This window comes from Hesperophylax consimilis, chromosome 4 (assembly GCF_061612785.1).
Source record: "Hesperophylax consimilis isolate HC1 chromosome 4, BYU_Hcon_1.0, whole genome shotgun sequence".
Taxonomy (NCBI): domain Eukaryota; kingdom Metazoa; phylum Arthropoda; class Insecta; order Trichoptera; family Limnephilidae; genus Hesperophylax; species Hesperophylax consimilis.
In genome coordinates this window covers 5,159,537-5,177,698 of record NC_142839.1, presented here as the reverse complement: position 1 = coordinate 5,177,698, position 18,162 = coordinate 5,159,537, and the positions used below count along the sequence as shown (strand labels likewise).

Sequence of the window (18,162 nt, the reverse complement as noted above, 5' to 3'; positions counted from 1 at the left end):
TCGACAGTGGTGTTGCCAACAATGCAGACATGTTTTGACATTCCTTTTTTAGGTTAGATCTCAATAATTTAGCTAAGGGCAACACCCGCATTGTGTTTTCAAAGTTCTCATCTGTCATTTTGACATTTATATTTTTACATGTTTCGCGTTTCACAATACTGAATACGTAATTTCTTTCAAAATGTTTATTTCAAAATTTATTCGAAAATTTAAATGCAACTCTTTAATAGTGAGAGGGCTTACCTATGTGCAGGGACAAGAACCCGAACCTAGAATAAGAGAATATTTTTATTACATTGACCACCAAGGGATGGTGAGTATTTTTTACTGCGAACAATAAATCATTTATCTTAATAAGTCAATTCGTAATCTAAATAGGTTGTCTTAAAATTATACAGCTCTTTCTAGATGACTCAAAGATGAAAAATTTCACTTCCTGTTTCAAAGAAAAAAAGTTTCTGCAGTTCTTTTTCAAAAATCTCAAGATGAATGCGACTGGCAAATACGCCGATGAATTCCCCTACATATCTCTATGCGGGAGAGAGCGAAACTATATACGCTGTGACGACTACCCTATCGTTTACACACACGTCGTAAAGAAACAAGTTGAAGAGAAAAGAGTGGATCTCTTAACGTATGGATATGTAGATAACCTTCTTACTGAGTTCTTACCTCATAAGATATTCATGTTGCCGGACACGGGACGAGTTTACCATCCGGCCGATGCTAAATTTGGATCGATCGGTCTTATCCGATCAAAACTAGCCATAGAATTAAGTAAACATTTTGAGTTTCATAATGGAGAGAACTCGCCACCAACACATTTCACTTGGGAAGGAATGCATTACGTTTTGGACCAGGAATGGTTTGGAATAGCGGAAGCAAAGAACAAAATGAAAAAGTAATAAATACAGGTCGATTTAATATATTATGTAGTTTATTTGTTACATCACAGGATCATTGTTAGTTCATAATATAAACACGTTAAACCTTTGAGTGCCAGGGTTTAAAACAATTATTAAATCTTCAACATCAATACAATTAATAATGGTACAACCAACTTATTAAAGTCTTTGTATGGAGCAACAGCGAGTACAAAAACACTGTTCGCCATTCTTCCGCGACTATGAATATCAGGGTTTAACCGACACCTCCGACGGTGATCTTTGGGGTTTTGGCTTAACTCTATACAGTTAAGCAGCAGATGGTCAATCTAAATTTGTAGAAAATTTGTAGACGTTGGGGTCGAGAGTCTGGTTGGAGAGGCCAAAGAGTCTCCCCAATTCGGCCCGCCACTCACTTGGCAGATGCATCCGCCACCAAGACATAGAAATACCTCACTCCATGAACCCAGGCACCCTGCCAAGTCAGCGAACCAAATCGAATTGAATTTGCTACACTCGGTCAATAAATGTACTATTTGGAGTATGATTTTTTTTTTTTAATTTTGAATATATTTATTACCCACTAAATAAATAGTTTAAGTTTGGTTCCTTATTTCACCTGCAAGCTTTCAGTAGCAGGAATATAATATTGCCTGTGACAGACCACTCTATAAGCAGGCTATATTTTCGGAGTTTGGTAGGCCAAGAAATAGGTTTCAGCTCGCCATACATTCCCATTGGTGGTGTATGGCGAGCGATGTGCTGAAATAGACCAAGCCATGATGCGTATAGCGTAATGCGTCGCCTACCTTATAGAATATTTTGTACTTATCAATGTGATAATTGATCTGAATTTTGGTAATAGATTAACATTCCCAGGATTTTTTAAAATTTGTATTAATTTTGTACAGACATAAATAATATAAACATTTGTAAGGTTTGCAAACTAATTCGGGAGAAAAAAAAATCTTCCTAAGTTAGTTTATTTAAATAATATGAACATCCTTGTCATGGGATATTTTGTACGATTAGAATAAAATGTTGATTCTGCTGTTATAAAAGACTGAAAAACAATTGTACATACATAATTAAATGGATACTGAACAAATAAAGAATGAGGATTTTAAAATGAGTGTAATTTTTTTTTATCTCCCAATAAGCTCAGTTTTTTGTATTTGTTCAAATGTTTCCACATAAAAATATATTGACCTTAAAATCTATTTTGGCACTCTCAAGGTGTTAACATATTCAAGCACATTTATTATAATTATGTATGATTTTTTCAAGAGAATCTGTACATTTTGATTATCTATACATTAATACAACATTATTGCCAATAGTCATAATTAATCACCGAATAATATGTTTTTATTCACAAATTTACAATATTTATGTAAAGTGGCAACACAGAGATGTTTTCAGTGTAAGGCAAACCTTGGTGCTTAGCACGGGGCAATCTGAACAGAAATTCACCGAGAGGACATAACATATTATAGTCTCGACAATATGTAATTGTTTGTTTCACTTCTCCCGAATCTTATCTCTGTTAATTTATTAATATTTATTGACAAACAATATATGTGTAAACTTATAGACACAGCATGAATATGTCATGATTATCCGAATGTGGTGTAATCATAATAAGTGAATTGACTGAGGCAGTTAATACACAGTCTTAATCCAGGTTAATATTTTGCCCTGCCAACCAGTGTAAAGGTAGTTAGTTACATGAGGAATATAATATGAAAACTATAAGTGGGCGTGTATAATATAGATTATATTATGTTCACACTACACACAAACGCTATATGTACTATTTAATACATACAAGTCTGAGGGTTTACTGTATTATGGTGTTTTACTTTAATATTTAAAAAAAAAATTACTTAAGTTAAACATAGTTTTTTCTATCAATGTGTTAAATAAAGAGAGAAAAATATGGTTGAAATGTTTTCCTTAACATATTATAAAGACTTAAACTAACCTAAATAAATATAAGCAAACAAGGCATAAAAATTATTGAAATAGATACATTATTAAATACGTTTTCATAAATTCATCAAAACAATGGTGAGTATTCTCTTACATTTCAGTTCTATTTTATAAAGTTTGATCGTTTCGTAAGAATAATATAATGAAACGTGCTGGCATTTGTATCATTACAATATCAATGCAAATCCATCACAGCGTGTATTATTGACAAACCTACGTAGGTAGAAATAAAATCAGATTTTTCCAATGTATATATGGGAATGAAAAATGAAAGAGTAAACATTTAGGCAAATCTCCTATGCATAAAATAACCAGCAGTTTTTTTGTCTTTTCTAAAAAGTGTCCAAATATGACTATTGCGGAGATAGATTTGCATCAACGATAAACATAATCAAATGGCAGCTTGTACTAATTGATTTGAGCAATAAAATGATTAAATATGGCGAGATGCAGAGTGTGAAATGAATTAATCTAAACATACAAAAAAATATTAAAGTGACTAAATAAATTAAATAGAAAAGCAAATGTATAAAATTCAATATTAGAAGCGTAATCTAGGTACAATGTGTAAAGACAATAGACAAAACAATATGAAACATACTGATAAAAAATGAAAATATGTACGAACTTTTTGTTCTCTATAAAATATTACTAATACTCTATAGCAGTGGTTCTTAACCTGGGTTCAATCGAACCCCAGGGGTTCGGTGAGTTAGTCTCGGGGGTTCGGTGTTGGTCAAGACTCCCGAATTATATTTGATGAAATCATTGAAATTCAGCAGAGCCAGGTTCAACATCAACTCTTCAGAACAACATCGCTCTCAACGTATTGCTGTCAACAAATGGAAACATACCCTGTTATTGCTAAGTAAGCTCTGGAGATTTTTATACCGTTTGTTACAACATATCTTTGCGAGCAATCCTTTTCGAAGATAATGGATATAAAAACGAAGAAGAGGAATAGACTGTGTTGTGAAAATGGCATGAGATTGGCACTTGCCAAGGTAAAGCCGCGAATTTCTGAATTGGTTTCTGAAAGGCAACAGCAGAAGTCACACTGATTTAAAGTAAATAATAATTAATATGTTTCATGTTTTGATTTAACCATTAAAATTTAATGTTTTGATCTTTGTTTTTTTTTTCATTGTGTACACCTATATATAAATAAATACCATGTTTTGAATTTGTAAAAATCTAATTTTATTCTTTAAATTAGGAAGGGTTCGGTGAATGCGCATATGTAACTGGTGGGGTTCGGTACCTCCAAAAAGGTTAAGAACCACTGCTCTATAGTATAAAAATGTTGGTAATTTTTCCTTAGACAGACTCATTTGCCTTGCAATAGCAGTTACAGTATATATATTTTAACATGATTACTGTGTACTGCAAGGAATATATTTTTATAATAATTCAAAAAAATATTTATGATCAATAATTAACGCATGTGATTTTTACGTATTTAAGATAAAATGTGTAGGCCAATTTATACAGCCCAAAAATGTATTATTGCTACATATCTCCGGTTTACTGCCAGAAGTCATCAAGTGACAAAATTTTGATTCTGCAAGCTAAAATAATAATCAATATTTTGAAATGCACTTTTATTTATCTATTACAACTGCTTTTTTGTAGGAATTTAACTTTGTTGGTTTTATTCATATTCCTTCCGGCGGGAAGGGTAGCTCTACGTTTTAGGCCATTTGACTATTTAAATGGCGGAAAAGGCATTGCTGTCTATTTATTTTATCTAAATATTTTATATCAATATCTTCGTAAGGGTCCCAACTATATGTATATGTATTCAAAAATGTGAACCCCATCTTCAAATGCTTGTCTTTTGTGTGGTATAATATTTTATCAAAAGGAAACTATATTTAAACCCGTAGAACAGGTAATGCATCCTCACACTTTTCGCACCGGAAATGAGGAAGATTTTTGTCTTTTTTTTTAAATGAAAATTAACAAAAAATTGTTGTAATTTAATATGTACGTTTTTTTTAAATAAAACACTACTAAATGGCCCAACACTGATTTTAACTTCAGTTTATGGAGACGTATTACAAAAGCAGGCTTTAATTTCAGACACTAATTTTATAGTTGGGGGTATGGTGAGTATTATCAAAGACATAACTGTTTAAATAAAATCCATTTTATTGACTGGGACCCTTGTTTTCGCCTGCATAAAGTCTGTTGATAGGAACAGAATAATAGAATGTGCACTAAGGACGGGTTGTTTCGGAGAATTTGAACAATTCATCAAATTTTAACGTTCATTTTCGGGTTCTGTGAAAGTCCTATTCAAGTTCTGTTATTATATCATTGTAGGCTAGTTGCTTGAAAAAATTGAAATAAAAACAGAAATTGAAAAAATCTTTCAATTTCTGTTTTTATTTTTATACGATGAATTGTTCAAATTCTCCGAAACAACCCGTCCTTAGTGACTTTTGCGAACAAGTGGCAACGAATGCTAATATTTGTCTCGCAAGAAATCACCAAATGTTTTAGTGATTTTTAGGAATATTTTCATGTGCATTCTACACATTCTCCCACTTTCAAAAGTCGTTAAAATATTTTAGTGATTTTGTATTAACAATTCAAATAAATTTCTACAACATAGTTATTTAGATTTTTTTGAATCGTCAGATCAGCCTGATGATATTTAGTAAAACTAATTTTCTAAAACACCTCTTTAGGATGCTTAATTTAGCTATAAACAATATGCTATTCGACATAATGACTTATTTACTGGTAAAGCACAACAAAATAAGTAGATTGTGACTTCTAACACAGTTTTGACAAAATTGTCACATAACGACTTCTGGCAGTAAATCGACGATATATGTTTGCAAATAAGAAACATGTATGTATTTTAGATTCAGCTATAAAAGACTTTGTAGCTTTATTTATAAACTGAACAATGAATTAAATGCCAATTGATTAATATCCATTAACTCTTTGTATACGGAAAGAAATTCGGACATGTTTTTAACAATAATAATTGGATGAACTAATTCACAAAAAAGCTCAGTTACAACTTTATGTCTTCGATAAACGATAAATTACCAATAATCCAATACGATTGGACAATAATGTATTAAAATCAACATTATGATATGATGCGGTGATTGATGCCTCATTATAATTAATATATTGACAGGCCCTACATAAAGTAATGTGTCTACAACATTACCAACACGGCCAACTTAAAATATATATATTGGTCTAACTTTTGCCATAAATTGGACCTTTAGGATCAAATAAACATGTCAGTTTCTATTAGTAAGGTTTTTACAAACACGGTTGTTTATCAATTGTATAAAATTTACACCAGGTTTATTAGCAAGGCCGTAAGTATGTATATACCAAGAAATACTGAAAAATTGGAATAGGTATACAATGTGCAAAGTCACTAACTTTGGGAGGTGATTCTAAATGATAGTACAAGATAGTAAAATATATATAAAGACTGTATAAAAAAAAAATATGTTTTTTTTACTTCTACCACAGTGTAAAATCACCTTTCGAAGTTAGTGCACTTTAACTCCAAACACTCTCTATAATAATTACAGTCTTAAATTAAGGCGGGTCTCCAGCGCAATTTTTTTTTTTTTTTTTTAAATATTTACACAAAACAATTTTTTTTCCATCAGCCAGGAAAAGCAAAAACATGCCCCAATGTTTTGTGCAAATGTTTGAAAAATCGAAAAATTTTTTGTGCAGGCGACCCATCTTTATAAATATCGATTAGAGGATATTTTACAATATGTATTTAAAAAACATTCATTTCCAAGATTTCAATCTATAAAGAAACAGATTTGCGGATACAAGCACTCAATTGCTATATCTATTGCAACCCCTCTCTCTCATTCACTTAAATGACAGCAACAGAAAGAGAGCATACAACAGAGCTAGTACTTTATGTAGGGCACGTTGATATAATATTAAGACCACACCAGAACACTTTAGGAAATCTTCAACCGACCGTGTATAAAAATGATATTGAAGAGGACGTTAACACAACACATCTAATTTAACGAACTGAGTATCTATACGCCTGCGTTTACGATTGATAAAAAATATGAAAAAGGATGTGTTACAATGTTCATCTGCATTCGTCCTCTTCCTCGGGCTTCGTGAATGGTCGGAAGGTGCCGGGCTGGACCCACGACAGCCCCTGACTGTGGCTGGTGGTCGGGGAGACGGAGGAGCTCATCATGGAGACCTTGACGGAGTCGTGGACGGACGGGTCGTAGGGGCTGAAGCTGATGTAGTGCTTGTCATCTGTCGGGGGCTCATCGTACAAGTGATCCATGCTCAGCATCACACTCTCTTTTGCCTTCTCCGTGAAAAGTATTTTGTTCGTTTTAAATCTGAAATTTTTAAATATAATTATATAGGTTAGTGCTAGCTCAGTTAAATTAACAAAAAAGGCCCTATAATAAAGCTGAATTTTTTAATACACATACGTTTCAATATTACAAATAAGTACCTACGAATAAGTCGCCTCCTATATATTGTACGTCGATGAAAACCAAATAAAAGTTATAGAAAACCTTATTAAATACAAGATTGGTAATATACATTTTTTCCATAAGTTTGACCCTTTTCAAGATATATATTCACCATAGACATCCAAATTGATAGACTTGCCCTAACAAAAAATCTGGGTATCATTTCGACGAGCTAGAGGCAAACCGTGTGACCGTATTATTAGAACCGGGAGGGTTCCAGAATGCTGTGAATAAACTTTGACTTTCTATTTTTTCCAATATTTTCACAACATAAGTACCTAAATACATTTTAAGAAAAAAAAAATGACATATGTATAAAATACAAAACAAAGTTAAGTAAAGGTAACCCACTAAGGCACTGCCTGTATGTGGACATCAGTCGTACGTTGAACGCCAAAGAGCACAAATTGAAAAATCCAAACCCTGCGCAGAAAAGTAAAGTTTGCTAAAGTAAGGCAACGGTTTGTGGGACTTTTCTGCGCAGGATCTGAATGTTCGTGTTTAATGAAGCCGCCTAAAAATCGGGTTTCGCAGCGATGCAAAAATGAGTGAGGTGGGTAAATTATAACACATTTGTAAGTGTCTAACCAAATAGTATAACAAAATATTTAATTTTGGTAACACTCCCAAACATTCTTTTACTTGATTTGGGATTTGTTGTTGAGTTTTTTACGCAGCAATTTGTACTCCATTGTAAAAAGGACTAGTAATTTAGAAGCAGATTTTATTTTCGAGGACTTAATTGTTATATTACGATGCGAGTTACCTGTATACTGTCAGTTAAATTTATTGATAAATCACAGAAAGGGAGACTCCGCTCCGTGCAACTTGGTTCCTTTCCCTGATGGGTATGCTAACTAACTAACTAACCATCACGCCGTTTCCCCGCAGGGGTAGGCAGAGAGGACGGACCGCCAAACAACTCGGTCTTGGCACACACTCCTTGCCTCATTCACATTCATACATCGTCTCATACATACTCTTCTATTGTTCTGACTCTTGACATGGCCCGACTCAAGTATCTGATTCACTTGGTCATGCCATGTCTTCCTCGGGCGTCCCCGACTTCTGCTACCATTCACATTTGCATCGTATATTCTCCTTACACTCCTTTCTTCGCTCATTCGCTCTACATGCCCAAACCATCTAAGCGTCCCTTTCTTGATCTTACTCATTACGCTTACATCAGCCTTGCACTCTTTGCGGATATCCACATTCCTCACACGATCATACATGGTTTTACCACACATACGCCTCAGGGATCTCATTTCAACAGCATTCAATCTACTTTCATCCTTTCTTTGCCAGTTCCATGCCTCACTTCCATACATCAGGGTAGGTACCAGCACTCCATTGTGGACTGCTAACTTCGCTTCTTTGGACAATTTTTTGTTAGCGCCAACTGCGTTCAGTCCTCCATTAATGGAGTTACCTGCATTTACTCTTCTTTCAATATCTCTGTCAGCCTTCCCATCTCTCGTAAACATGCTTCCTAAATACACAAATTCATCCACCTGCTCCAAGTATTCCTCATTCACAGCTATATTGCACACTGTTTTCGTACTTTCTCTTTCAAACACCATTACTTTAGACTTACTTACATTCATCATTAACTCATTCTTCACGCATACTTCGTTCATCCTAGACACGAGAGACTGCAGATCATCCATACTATTAGCAATCAGCACCGCATCATCAGCATACAACAGGCAACATACTTTCAGATTACTCAAATTCGCGCCCAATCCCACCTCTTTCAATTCTTGCATACAATTATCCATGTATAGATTGAATAACCACGGTGACATTACGCAGCCTTGTTTAACACCTTTTGTGATATCAAACCACCCCGTAAAACCACCGTTCACCCTAACACATGCAACGCTTCCCTCATATAGAGACGCAATTGCCTGAGTCAGATTCGCATTCACTCCATACTTGGACAACACCTTCCATAGCTTTTTCCTGTCGACTCGGTCGTATGCTTTTGTAGATCTACAAAGGCACAGAAAAGTTTCTGGTTTTTTGCCAGAAACTTCTCGGTGAGCATACGCAATGAGAAGATCTGGTCCATGCACCCCCTTCCACTCATAAAGGCAGGTATGCTACCTACCCAAAAATATATTTTATATTTATGAAACTAATATCCAACTTTGCCTGAGTTTCAACAATCTTTTTTCATATTGCACAATAAGGAAGTTGAGTCCATTTTTTTTATCAATGTTCGCATTCAAACTTAAATACTGGTATTTTTTTTTTTTTTTAAAGTTTGTTTTCATAATTAAATTAATTCTCAAAGTTTAAATTTTATTAAGCCCGCCAAAACGAGCGGAATCCGAGCGGTAACAGGCGGGGTGTGGTGTGACGTCATTCGAACTGTGAAAACCACGTCGCATAAGCATTTTGTATCTAAAAATTTGTAATTCTTCAACAAGGAATTCCAGTAATTTTTTTACCAATGTTAACCGTCTATTAGAATTGATGTTATTAAAAAAAAAAAGATAATTGATTAAGATTTCATAGTTAAATTAATATTTTAAGTTAGAATATTTGCTTTTCTCGCCCGGTACGGTACTTGTACGGTATTGCCGTCGCTACTTGTTGACGTTCCCCGCGCGAATTCAGGACCACCGCGCAGAAAAGTAAAGACCAATAGTAAAATAACGGTTTACAGCCCAGTTCACTGTTTGACTTTTCTGGGCGGCCGGCGGCCTGAAGTGTATCACATGCTATGTGACATGTATAATAATAAAAACTTCTAAGTTATGCAATAAACAACATATTATTATAAAGCACTATACGAATATGTATCTTTAGAAATCCATTTCATATAATAATAACAACAAATACGTACATATATTTGACAAACCCAAATAAACCTTTGGCCTATACACCTCTCTCATCTAAACCGACCATCTCTCATGTAATAGAAAGAGATGCACCATAGGTGATCTGTTGTACGTACAATCACGACACATGTGACGTCAGAATTCTTTCGACCAATCGTGGAGCGTATACAGTCTATTGCTATTGAATGCTTTTTCAAGAACGTTTAACTAATTCTAAGAATAATAATATAGAAATATATTTATATATTTATAATCGATATTTTTTGATCTACATGAACATATTTTTTATAAGTCAAAATATTTTTTACTCAACTTCCTTATTGAAATAATATATGGGACAAACAACATGACCTCTTCTCTTATTTTTGTACAATAAAATGTTGTTTCAAAGCCATACACAAGAACTTGTTATTCAAGAGTTTTTACACTTTAAGCATACATTTTATGCTTTACGTAGTTAAGATTGGAGAGGGAAAAATTCTTCTGAATAAGGAATATAATAATAATAAGAGTTTTTTCCAGAATGTATGCAGAGGTAGTGCAATGCAATACATTCCATATTTTAAATTAACGGAGAAATAATAAGAATACACAGTTAGGCAATGCGGAATAGAAGTGAAAAATGTGTGCAAGCAGCCGTTTATGGGGGATATTTGAACATCTCCCGTCTCCAGAGGACCATCAGGGGGACTCCATCCAGGCAACCATGGCAGTGATGGTAGTGTTATTTGATTGGCGTAGTCTGCGCCATAAGCTTCTCATGTGGTGGCGGAGAAGCGCTCTGAAAGATTGCACTCGTCCCTCCAGGAACATTTCCGTAACGCTGCAGTATCTAGGTAGGCCGAATAGTTGGCGATAAGCATTTTTGTAAGCGACTTTTAGCTTATGCCATTGGGATGCCGTGTAATCTACCCACAGTTCTGACGTGTACATTGAAGGTACACCCACCCTGTCCCACCCCGGTATAGGTGACTTATGGTCACCCCTTCGGAGCTCTCGCATGAATCTAATTTTAATGAATAAACGGCTCTACAATTTATATAAATGAAGCTAGGCCTTCAATGTCCCCGCATACGGTGTTATGAAGCGGTATGCAAGCGCTTACAAGTACTAAACTAAGGACAACACAGAAAAATAAACAACAAAACAAACAAGTTCAAGTGTCAGGCAGATAGTTGGTGGAGGGGACCCACACTCCAGTACCTGTAAACACATAAAAGTAAAGTAAACAATAGAGTGACGGGGGAGTTTCGCCGAACCATGACTGGCAGTCCTGTTGAGAAATTGGTGGTGGTTGGGGCGACTGGTGCAGGTCAGGACTTCCACACTCCTTAGCCGACCACCCGGTGGTCGGTGCCGGTGTACAGTGAAAGGCAAAATGAGTTGCATGACAAGAAACCTATATATGGTAATACCTAAAAATAACAATAATACGGGAATACTTACAATCTCAAAGCCTCTGGATTGGCGGGTGATTTAACATTAATGTTTTGAAATATCCAGTGTACGTATTTCAATAGTTGCCATATGTGATTATTGGATTTGGTCCATTTGGGGAAGACTTCACTCAACGAGAGCTGTCCAGTCATCGGATCCACGGCCGGGTGGAACATTTGAGATTGAAAAGCAATAACCTGAAAAAAATTATGTTTTTTTTCATCAACTTTTGTGTACACTATATTTTTTAACAAAAAAACATGTAGGTCTTTTGTTGAATAGAACATGGTTAAGCATAAAATGTTATTATCTAATCATATAATGTATCAAGCTTAATCATCAAAGTGTTTTATCTACTAAAATACATCAGTAGAAAGACGATTCATTGTAGATAAGAATCTATTTGTCTACTCACGGGACATTCACAATCCGGGAAGGTATCGGCTAATGCAACAGTGAATCGGAAGACTCCTCCTTCGTAGCACCCACTTCTTACAAATATCACTCCAAACCATACTGGAAAAAGATCAATGAGGCCTAATTATTTACCCGCATCCCCTACATTCCTAATAATAATATGTGAATATTCCATGCTCTATTTTGCATGCAAATGGAATAGGTGGGTACTTACAAAATGAATTTTCAAACGATGGTATAACATAAACGCCATGTAGGTTTTCACTTTGGAGCATTTTGCTGAAATTAAAAATCATTACTTCAAAAAAACAGAATTCATATTCAGTAATCAACAGATACAAAATCCACAATTAAACTGCTAATAGTTTAAAAAGCGCTTTATATTATTTTCTAAAATGTTTATGTAGGTACTTGTTGCTGGAGATTACTTTCCAAATATTATAGGTTGTTAACAAAAGGACAAAGAAATATAAAGATCACCTGGTGTTGATGCTGAATCCTTTCTGATTTTATCTCCGAATATCACAACATTTTAACTTTATTTTAAATACAGACAACTGAGATTATCAAAACCAACATATTACTATTACTCACTATTCTGCAACAATGGTATATTCCTGTTGAAATAGCTTGTACAGCTTCATAGTTTCTGGATTAGTTATTGGAGGTTTTTTTTCAACTGGTGATTTGACGGAATGCAAATGTTGTTCGTTCACGCTCTCTGGTGAATTTACCATTTTGAACGAGTCCTGGTTATAATCCTCATCACTGTTTCTCCTCTGTAAAAAGAGACAATTGTTTGCATAATCGTTGGTTGATAACAATGTCCGATAATAACAGAGTTGTGCGTGCAATAAACAATTACAATATTATGATTTAGACCTTGGAACTAGCAGCGATTGCCGAGTACATTTTTGTAACTAATTTTGAAAAAAGGAAATTTAAAACTTATTTATAATTCAACTGCTTCACATTTCAAAATTAATGTTATGGGTGGTTTTCGAAGATATTATCGCGCAGATCGACAACGAACGTCAAACCGCACTTTCCGCACTTTCGACCAACTTTTGACGCAAAACCATAAATAAACCAAACACTAGATTGATAACTTCGGCCTTTAGTGGGGAGAAATTTTGTCCACGATGACGTCACATCCAGAATTGAGGCATAAACAAACCACTCAGCAAAGTAGAGGAAACAAAAAAAAAAAAACGCGGCCATAGACAATATGATCTTACCTAGGTAGGCACCCAGGGAAGACAATATTGTGCTATTCATCAGCCTAAAATATTATTTTTAAAATAAGTTTAGAAATGTTAACAGATTCTCTCAGGACGACAAGGCTCTAACTCACAAAGTGCGGTCCTGCGAAAATGAGCTATAAGGTATCTTTCCTTACGGCACATTTTCTCAGGACGGCGCTTTGTAAGAAAAATGAAAAACTTTGTTACATGTTGTAAAGTATTTTTTATTTTATTTCAGTAAGATAACAGAAAGAAACAAATAAATTTATAAGCACAAAACACATTTTAAATGATTACGAAGTCTGCGACTGAAGCTTTTTCTGGTTTAAATATTCATTTGAGTCGCTAATATTGTTTTAAATTATTAAATATTTCAATTTGAGGATTTAGTCATGAAGTTATTCAAAAAATAATATGAATACAGAAAACATGAGCACAAAACACATCTTAAATTTGTACCAAGTCTGCGACTAAATCTTTTTCTGATTTAAATATTCATTCGAGTCGCTAATATTGTTTTAAATTATTAAATATTTCAATTTGAGGATTTAGTCATGAAGTTATTCAAAAAATAATATGAATACAGAAAACATGAGCACAAAACACATCTTAAATTTGTACCAAGTCTGCGACTAAATCTTTTTCTGATTTAAATATTCATTCGAGTCGCTAATATTGTTTTAAATTATTAAATATTTCAATTTGAGGATTTAGTCATGAAGTTATTCAAAAAATAATATGCTTACAGAATTCATGAGCACAAAACACATCTTAAATGTGTACAAAAAACTATAAATATTCTTACGCAGAGGAGCATTGTGTTTCCGTGTAACGGCTGAATTACTGCCGCTGGGTCCCACAGGAACAGGAACACTGATTTCTGAAAACAAAATGATCTTAGTGGTAAGAGGAAAGGAAGAAAAGATCTGCATATTGGATAACAAGTAACATAGAACAGATTTACCTTTGTAATATTCCATGATCTTTTTGGCAGAAGGAACACACCGCTGGTACCCGGTAAGATGTTATCAAGCTCTGAAATAAACATATTTATCGGGTTAACCAAAGTTCCTGAACTAAACATATCATATTGCAAGTAATTATGGTCTTTTATGACATCACACCGTCCTGGTGGAACGCGGACGGGGTCTAAAAGTAAATTCAATTCTTAGGTGAAATTAAGTTACACATTACATGGAACACTGAAGACAAACAAAGGGATATTCACACCTGTATTTTCGTCATAACGGGTTCGATATTGTCTTAAATCTGCATAACTACCAATGCTGGGTAGATTTAAAGTCAGCAGTGCGCATCTTCGAAGGGATCCATTTGGCATTTTTGTTTCTTTTGTAACTTCCGTATTTTGGGTATTTATGACGAGTGGTCTGTCTGTCTGTACACACAACACAGCTTCATAATTTTAGACATTTTCACACAACAACAACTCATGAATTCACGAAAGCAAACAACATAAATAAACCACTCACGCAAACAATCTGAATCTGTCACGATCTGTCAGAAGGACGCAACCATGACGCAATAATGGCGTCACATTGGTCACATTGTTTCCGGGGGGAATGGAGCGTAGCCTCTCTCTCTCTGTTACACGGGAGAGAGTGAGAGATCAAACCAGGACGGCTTTTCATTGGATAGTCTGGAACTGACGTCATCAAAAAACCAAAAAAGTGTCGGAGTTATACCCCCCTGCGCAAAACCAATCATATAAAAATAAAGTTGATCATTGTCATAGATAAAATATATTTTATTAGTCTATGTTCATTCATAAACAATTTATAAAATAAATTCACAAGCCATTGGGGTGAGTTCTTACTTGATGATAGCCAACCTCCGATAAAAGAGGGCCCCAGGTGATGAAGAAAAAAACATAAATGAAGCAAGGAGTATGTGACTGATTTATTTGGCGATCCAACCTCTCAGCCTACCTCTGCGAAGAAAGGGCACGATGCAATAGTTAGTGCAAACCATCACTCGTCCATCACTAATGTAATGGTCAATAGACTGAATAGACCATAGATTTTATTTTGTCAGTTGACAGCAGACAGGAGTGGTTTATTTATTTATACGAACTCCACATGTTAGTATTTGTTTTCAAGCTTACATATGTTTCCTGTTTTGTGCTGTACATCCCTTGAAATTGACCTTTTTATTCGAATTATAGTCTAAATATAATATAATTTTAAGTACTGACAACATAACCTCAAAATGGCTAGAGAACAAAATGTGTCTAAATTATCGAAATCTATTTTGGAAATGAAATTTATGAAGAGAACAAAAGAAAAAGTGGAAAAAGAACTCGAAGATGCAGAAGGCCGAGAGATGTATTCTCATGAAATAACTGCTGAAATGAGGCAGGGTGCCGGCAGCTTCGTTATTGAACCAAGTTTTGTCCCTTGCGAAGACTTGTTGGTTGGCAGATTATCGTACAGAGGAATGAATCCTGAAATTGAAAGAATAATGGAGCTCGAGTATGCAGAGGCCAATCCATCAACCGTTAAAGAAGCTGATGTGACAGATAAAGAAATGGCCGCATTCTACAACCCACTGGTGGAGACGATGAATTCCAAATTCAAAGTAAAAAACCAGAGGCAGTTTGAACAGAGCGAAGATTCGAAGAATCACAAAAGACGTCACTCTCCAGATACCCCCAAAACCTTTAAGAATAACAAAAACAACCACTCTAAAGACTCACCCGCTCCGGAACCTAAAAGCAAGAAAGCGAGATTCATGAAGCCCTCCGAAGACTAGTGCTGAATTTGTTGAGACCAATATACTGCATGTAACATTGAATACTTACACGGTTTTAATATTTGCAAATTTAATAGCAATAACATTATAATACATCTAGAGACATTATTGTCTCACAAAATGTGGCAAGTAACAGACACACTTACGTTTCCAGTAAATCCTTCATTCAAACGTTGTTCATATATGACAAAAATAGACATTCAAAGAATGTGTTTACGAAATAGACCGGGCGGCGTTTATATACTTCAAAGTTGCACCGAATACTATATTATACATCAAGCTTGTGATTGATACGCTTACTCGCTTACACTAATTCAAATAGGGAACGCTGTATGAGACGACCTACTACCAGTAGGTCATCCTTATACTTAAGTGTTGACACATTCGCTATCTCACTTTTTTTAATGGTGCTGAAAATCTTCAGAGAAAACAATCCAAAGAATTGCAATATTGGTAAATATACCAAAAATAAAGAAGTATATACATTTTTCAATTAAAATATTAATAAGAACGAAATAAGCAGCTCAAAAACACGACCGATCTCAACTGCAGGCAAATTCAAACTGAGTAAAATACTTCGCTAACTTTCTCGAGCGTTACACGTGTTAGTTAAAAATAGAACGTTGCAAGTTGAAACCGGCGAGCGTCACTCGGGCTAGCAGAAATTGGAACGCATTTAGCGCGCGAGCATGACTCGTTTAAAAGCATGAAGCGGTTAATATCCACTTTAAGTAGTTAGATAATAATGACAAGTAAGAATTTCAGTTTCCCGAAATGGAAAATAATGCATTTAGTTATTTCATTCAAATTAAAATCGATTGTTCACTTGGCGGTCATTGTTATTGATGCGAAAATTTTAAGGTTAGTTTTTTCTTTTATTTAACCTATAATATGAACCTGTGATCCTAAAATAGATTCTCATTGGGGTTTAATTGAGAAATAAATAAATAACGAAATACCTTAAAAAACCTTTAATATTATTACGTCAAAACATAGCGTGAAGAAAAGAAGTCTAATTGACCGTTTTTTAAATGAAATAACTATTTAAATGCATTATCTTGCCTTAATTGTGTCCCCATTTTCTATATATTTACCGAATTATTTATAATAATAAGCAATTTGCGTGTATTTACGAATGAAATATTTGCTTTTACTAGTGTTTGCCGTGCAGTGATAACACTTTCTCAATACACACAAGGACATTTTGGCACTCATTATTTACGCAATTTGGTTAGTTAGTTTAGTACCCGTGATGGTTTAGTACTAAATCGAAAGTACAACAATTACCGTATCTTTTGCTTACCACTTTGAGAACTGTGCAATGTGTCTAGATGTATTATAATGTCATTGTTTAATAATGGCAAAATCTTCTCACTGTCATGTTTGTGATTTGTTTGAATGGTTTGCAAAATATTAAAACGTCTGACCATAAATCGTGAAGTTGTGAAACTATTAAATTATCAAGCACAATCTGTCAATGTTTAGTTGTTATTTTACTGTTAATTGTTAATTTCTGAAAAGTATAGTTTATTACTCTACAGATATTTTTGATTTCAGCGCATAAAAAATAATCTTGTAAATTAAAAAATATGTGCAGACCATTGCTATATGAAAAATACATTGATAAATGATAAAGACAAATATGTATTTTTCTTTATAGCGTGAATATAAGTTCTTACATGTCTTTATACAGGGTGTCCGGGGGTAGTGCGCTAACTTCGGGGGTGATTCTACATAGTTTTAGAAATAAAAAAGTAAAATAACTTTTCGAAATTCTAATATTTTAAGGTAGTTTTTAGGTAAATAAGTTGAATTGTTTGTACGGGAAAATAATAATTCTTTTATGAAAAAAATTTTTTTTAGTGGGAAAATAAACAGGAATTTAAAAAAAAGTTGTTTTTCTTTTTAACTTCTACCATCATGTAGAATCACCTCCCGAAGTTAGTGCACTTTAGCTCCAGAGACCATGTATAAAGCAATACTTGTATTCCTTCCCTTCCTGTTCATTGTTGTTGCATATAAACAATTATTACATTTCCAATTCAGTTCTTTGATCTAC

The 18,162-nt window shown here is 34.3% G+C and overlaps 3 protein-coding genes and 1 long non-coding RNA gene across 4 annotated transcripts; 2 read left to right on the top strand and 2 right to left on the bottom strand.

Annotated features, from left to right (window-relative positions):
• The first annotated feature begins 90 nt into the window (after positions 1-90).
• LOC149424086 (UPF0598 protein CG30010) lies at positions 91-5,130 on the top strand. Its single transcript, XM_089651259.1, has 2 exons — positions 91-313; positions 399-5,130. The coding sequence occupies exons 1-2, from the start codon at positions 182-184 to the stop codon at positions 903-905; spliced, it is 639 nt and encodes a 212-aa protein (XP_089507385.1). The 5' UTR covers positions 91-181; the 3' UTR covers positions 906-5,130.
• A 180-nt stretch (positions 5,131-5,310) lies between these two features.
• LOC149424085 (protein crossbronx homolog) lies at positions 5,311-13,156 on the bottom strand. The gene is made up of 6 exons (XM_089651258.1): positions 12,973-13,156; positions 12,685-12,869; positions 12,305-12,369; positions 12,089-12,189; positions 11,683-11,870; positions 5,311-7,246 (listed from the first exon to the last, which is right to left on the bottom strand). Exons 1-6 carry the CDS (start codon positions 13,000-13,002, stop codon positions 6,979-6,981), a joined length of 837 nt encoding a protein of 278 aa, XP_089507384.1. The 5' UTR covers positions 13,003-13,156; the 3' UTR covers positions 5,311-6,978.
• A 726-nt stretch (positions 13,157-13,882) lies between these two features.
• On the bottom strand, positions 13,883-14,866 carry LOC149424084 (uncharacterized). The gene is made up of 3 exons (XR_016302097.1): positions 14,565-14,866; positions 14,299-14,369; positions 13,883-14,214 (listed from the first exon to the last, which is right to left on the bottom strand). It is a non-coding gene; the product is annotated as an uncharacterized LOC149424084 (long non-coding RNA).
• A 512-nt stretch (positions 14,867-15,378) lies between these two features.
• On the top strand, positions 15,379-17,930 carry Mpp6 (M-phase phosphoprotein 6). The gene has a single exon (XM_089631154.1). The coding sequence runs from the start codon at positions 15,561-15,563 to the stop codon at positions 16,101-16,103; it is 543 nt and encodes a 180-aa protein (XP_089487280.1). The 5' UTR covers positions 15,379-15,560; the 3' UTR covers positions 16,104-17,930.
• The last annotated feature ends 232 nt before the right edge of the window (positions 17,931-18,162 follow it).

Coding starts and splice junctions, on each gene's coding strand:
- LOC149424086 (XM_089651259.1), top strand. CDS start 182: ATGTTTATTTCAAAATTTATTCGAAAATTTAAATGCAACTCTTTAATA. Junction 314..398: donor ACATTGACCACCAAGGGATG/GTGAGTATTTTT, acceptor AAAATTATACAG/CTCTTTCTAGATGACTCAAA.
- LOC149424085 (XM_089651258.1), bottom strand. CDS start 13,002: ATGTACTCGGCAATCGCTGCTAGTTCCAAG. Junction 12,870..12,972: donor CAATCGCTGCTAGTTCCAAG/GTCTAAATCATA, acceptor CTCTTTTTACAG/AGGAGAAACAGTGATGAGGA. Junction 7,247..11,682: donor AATCCAGAGGCTTTGAGATT/GTAAGTATTCCC, acceptor TAAAAATTTCAG/ATTTAAAACGAACAAAATAC.
- Mpp6 (XM_089631154.1), top strand. CDS start 15,561: ATGGCTAGAGAACAAAATGTGTCTAAATTATCGAAATCTATTTTGGAA.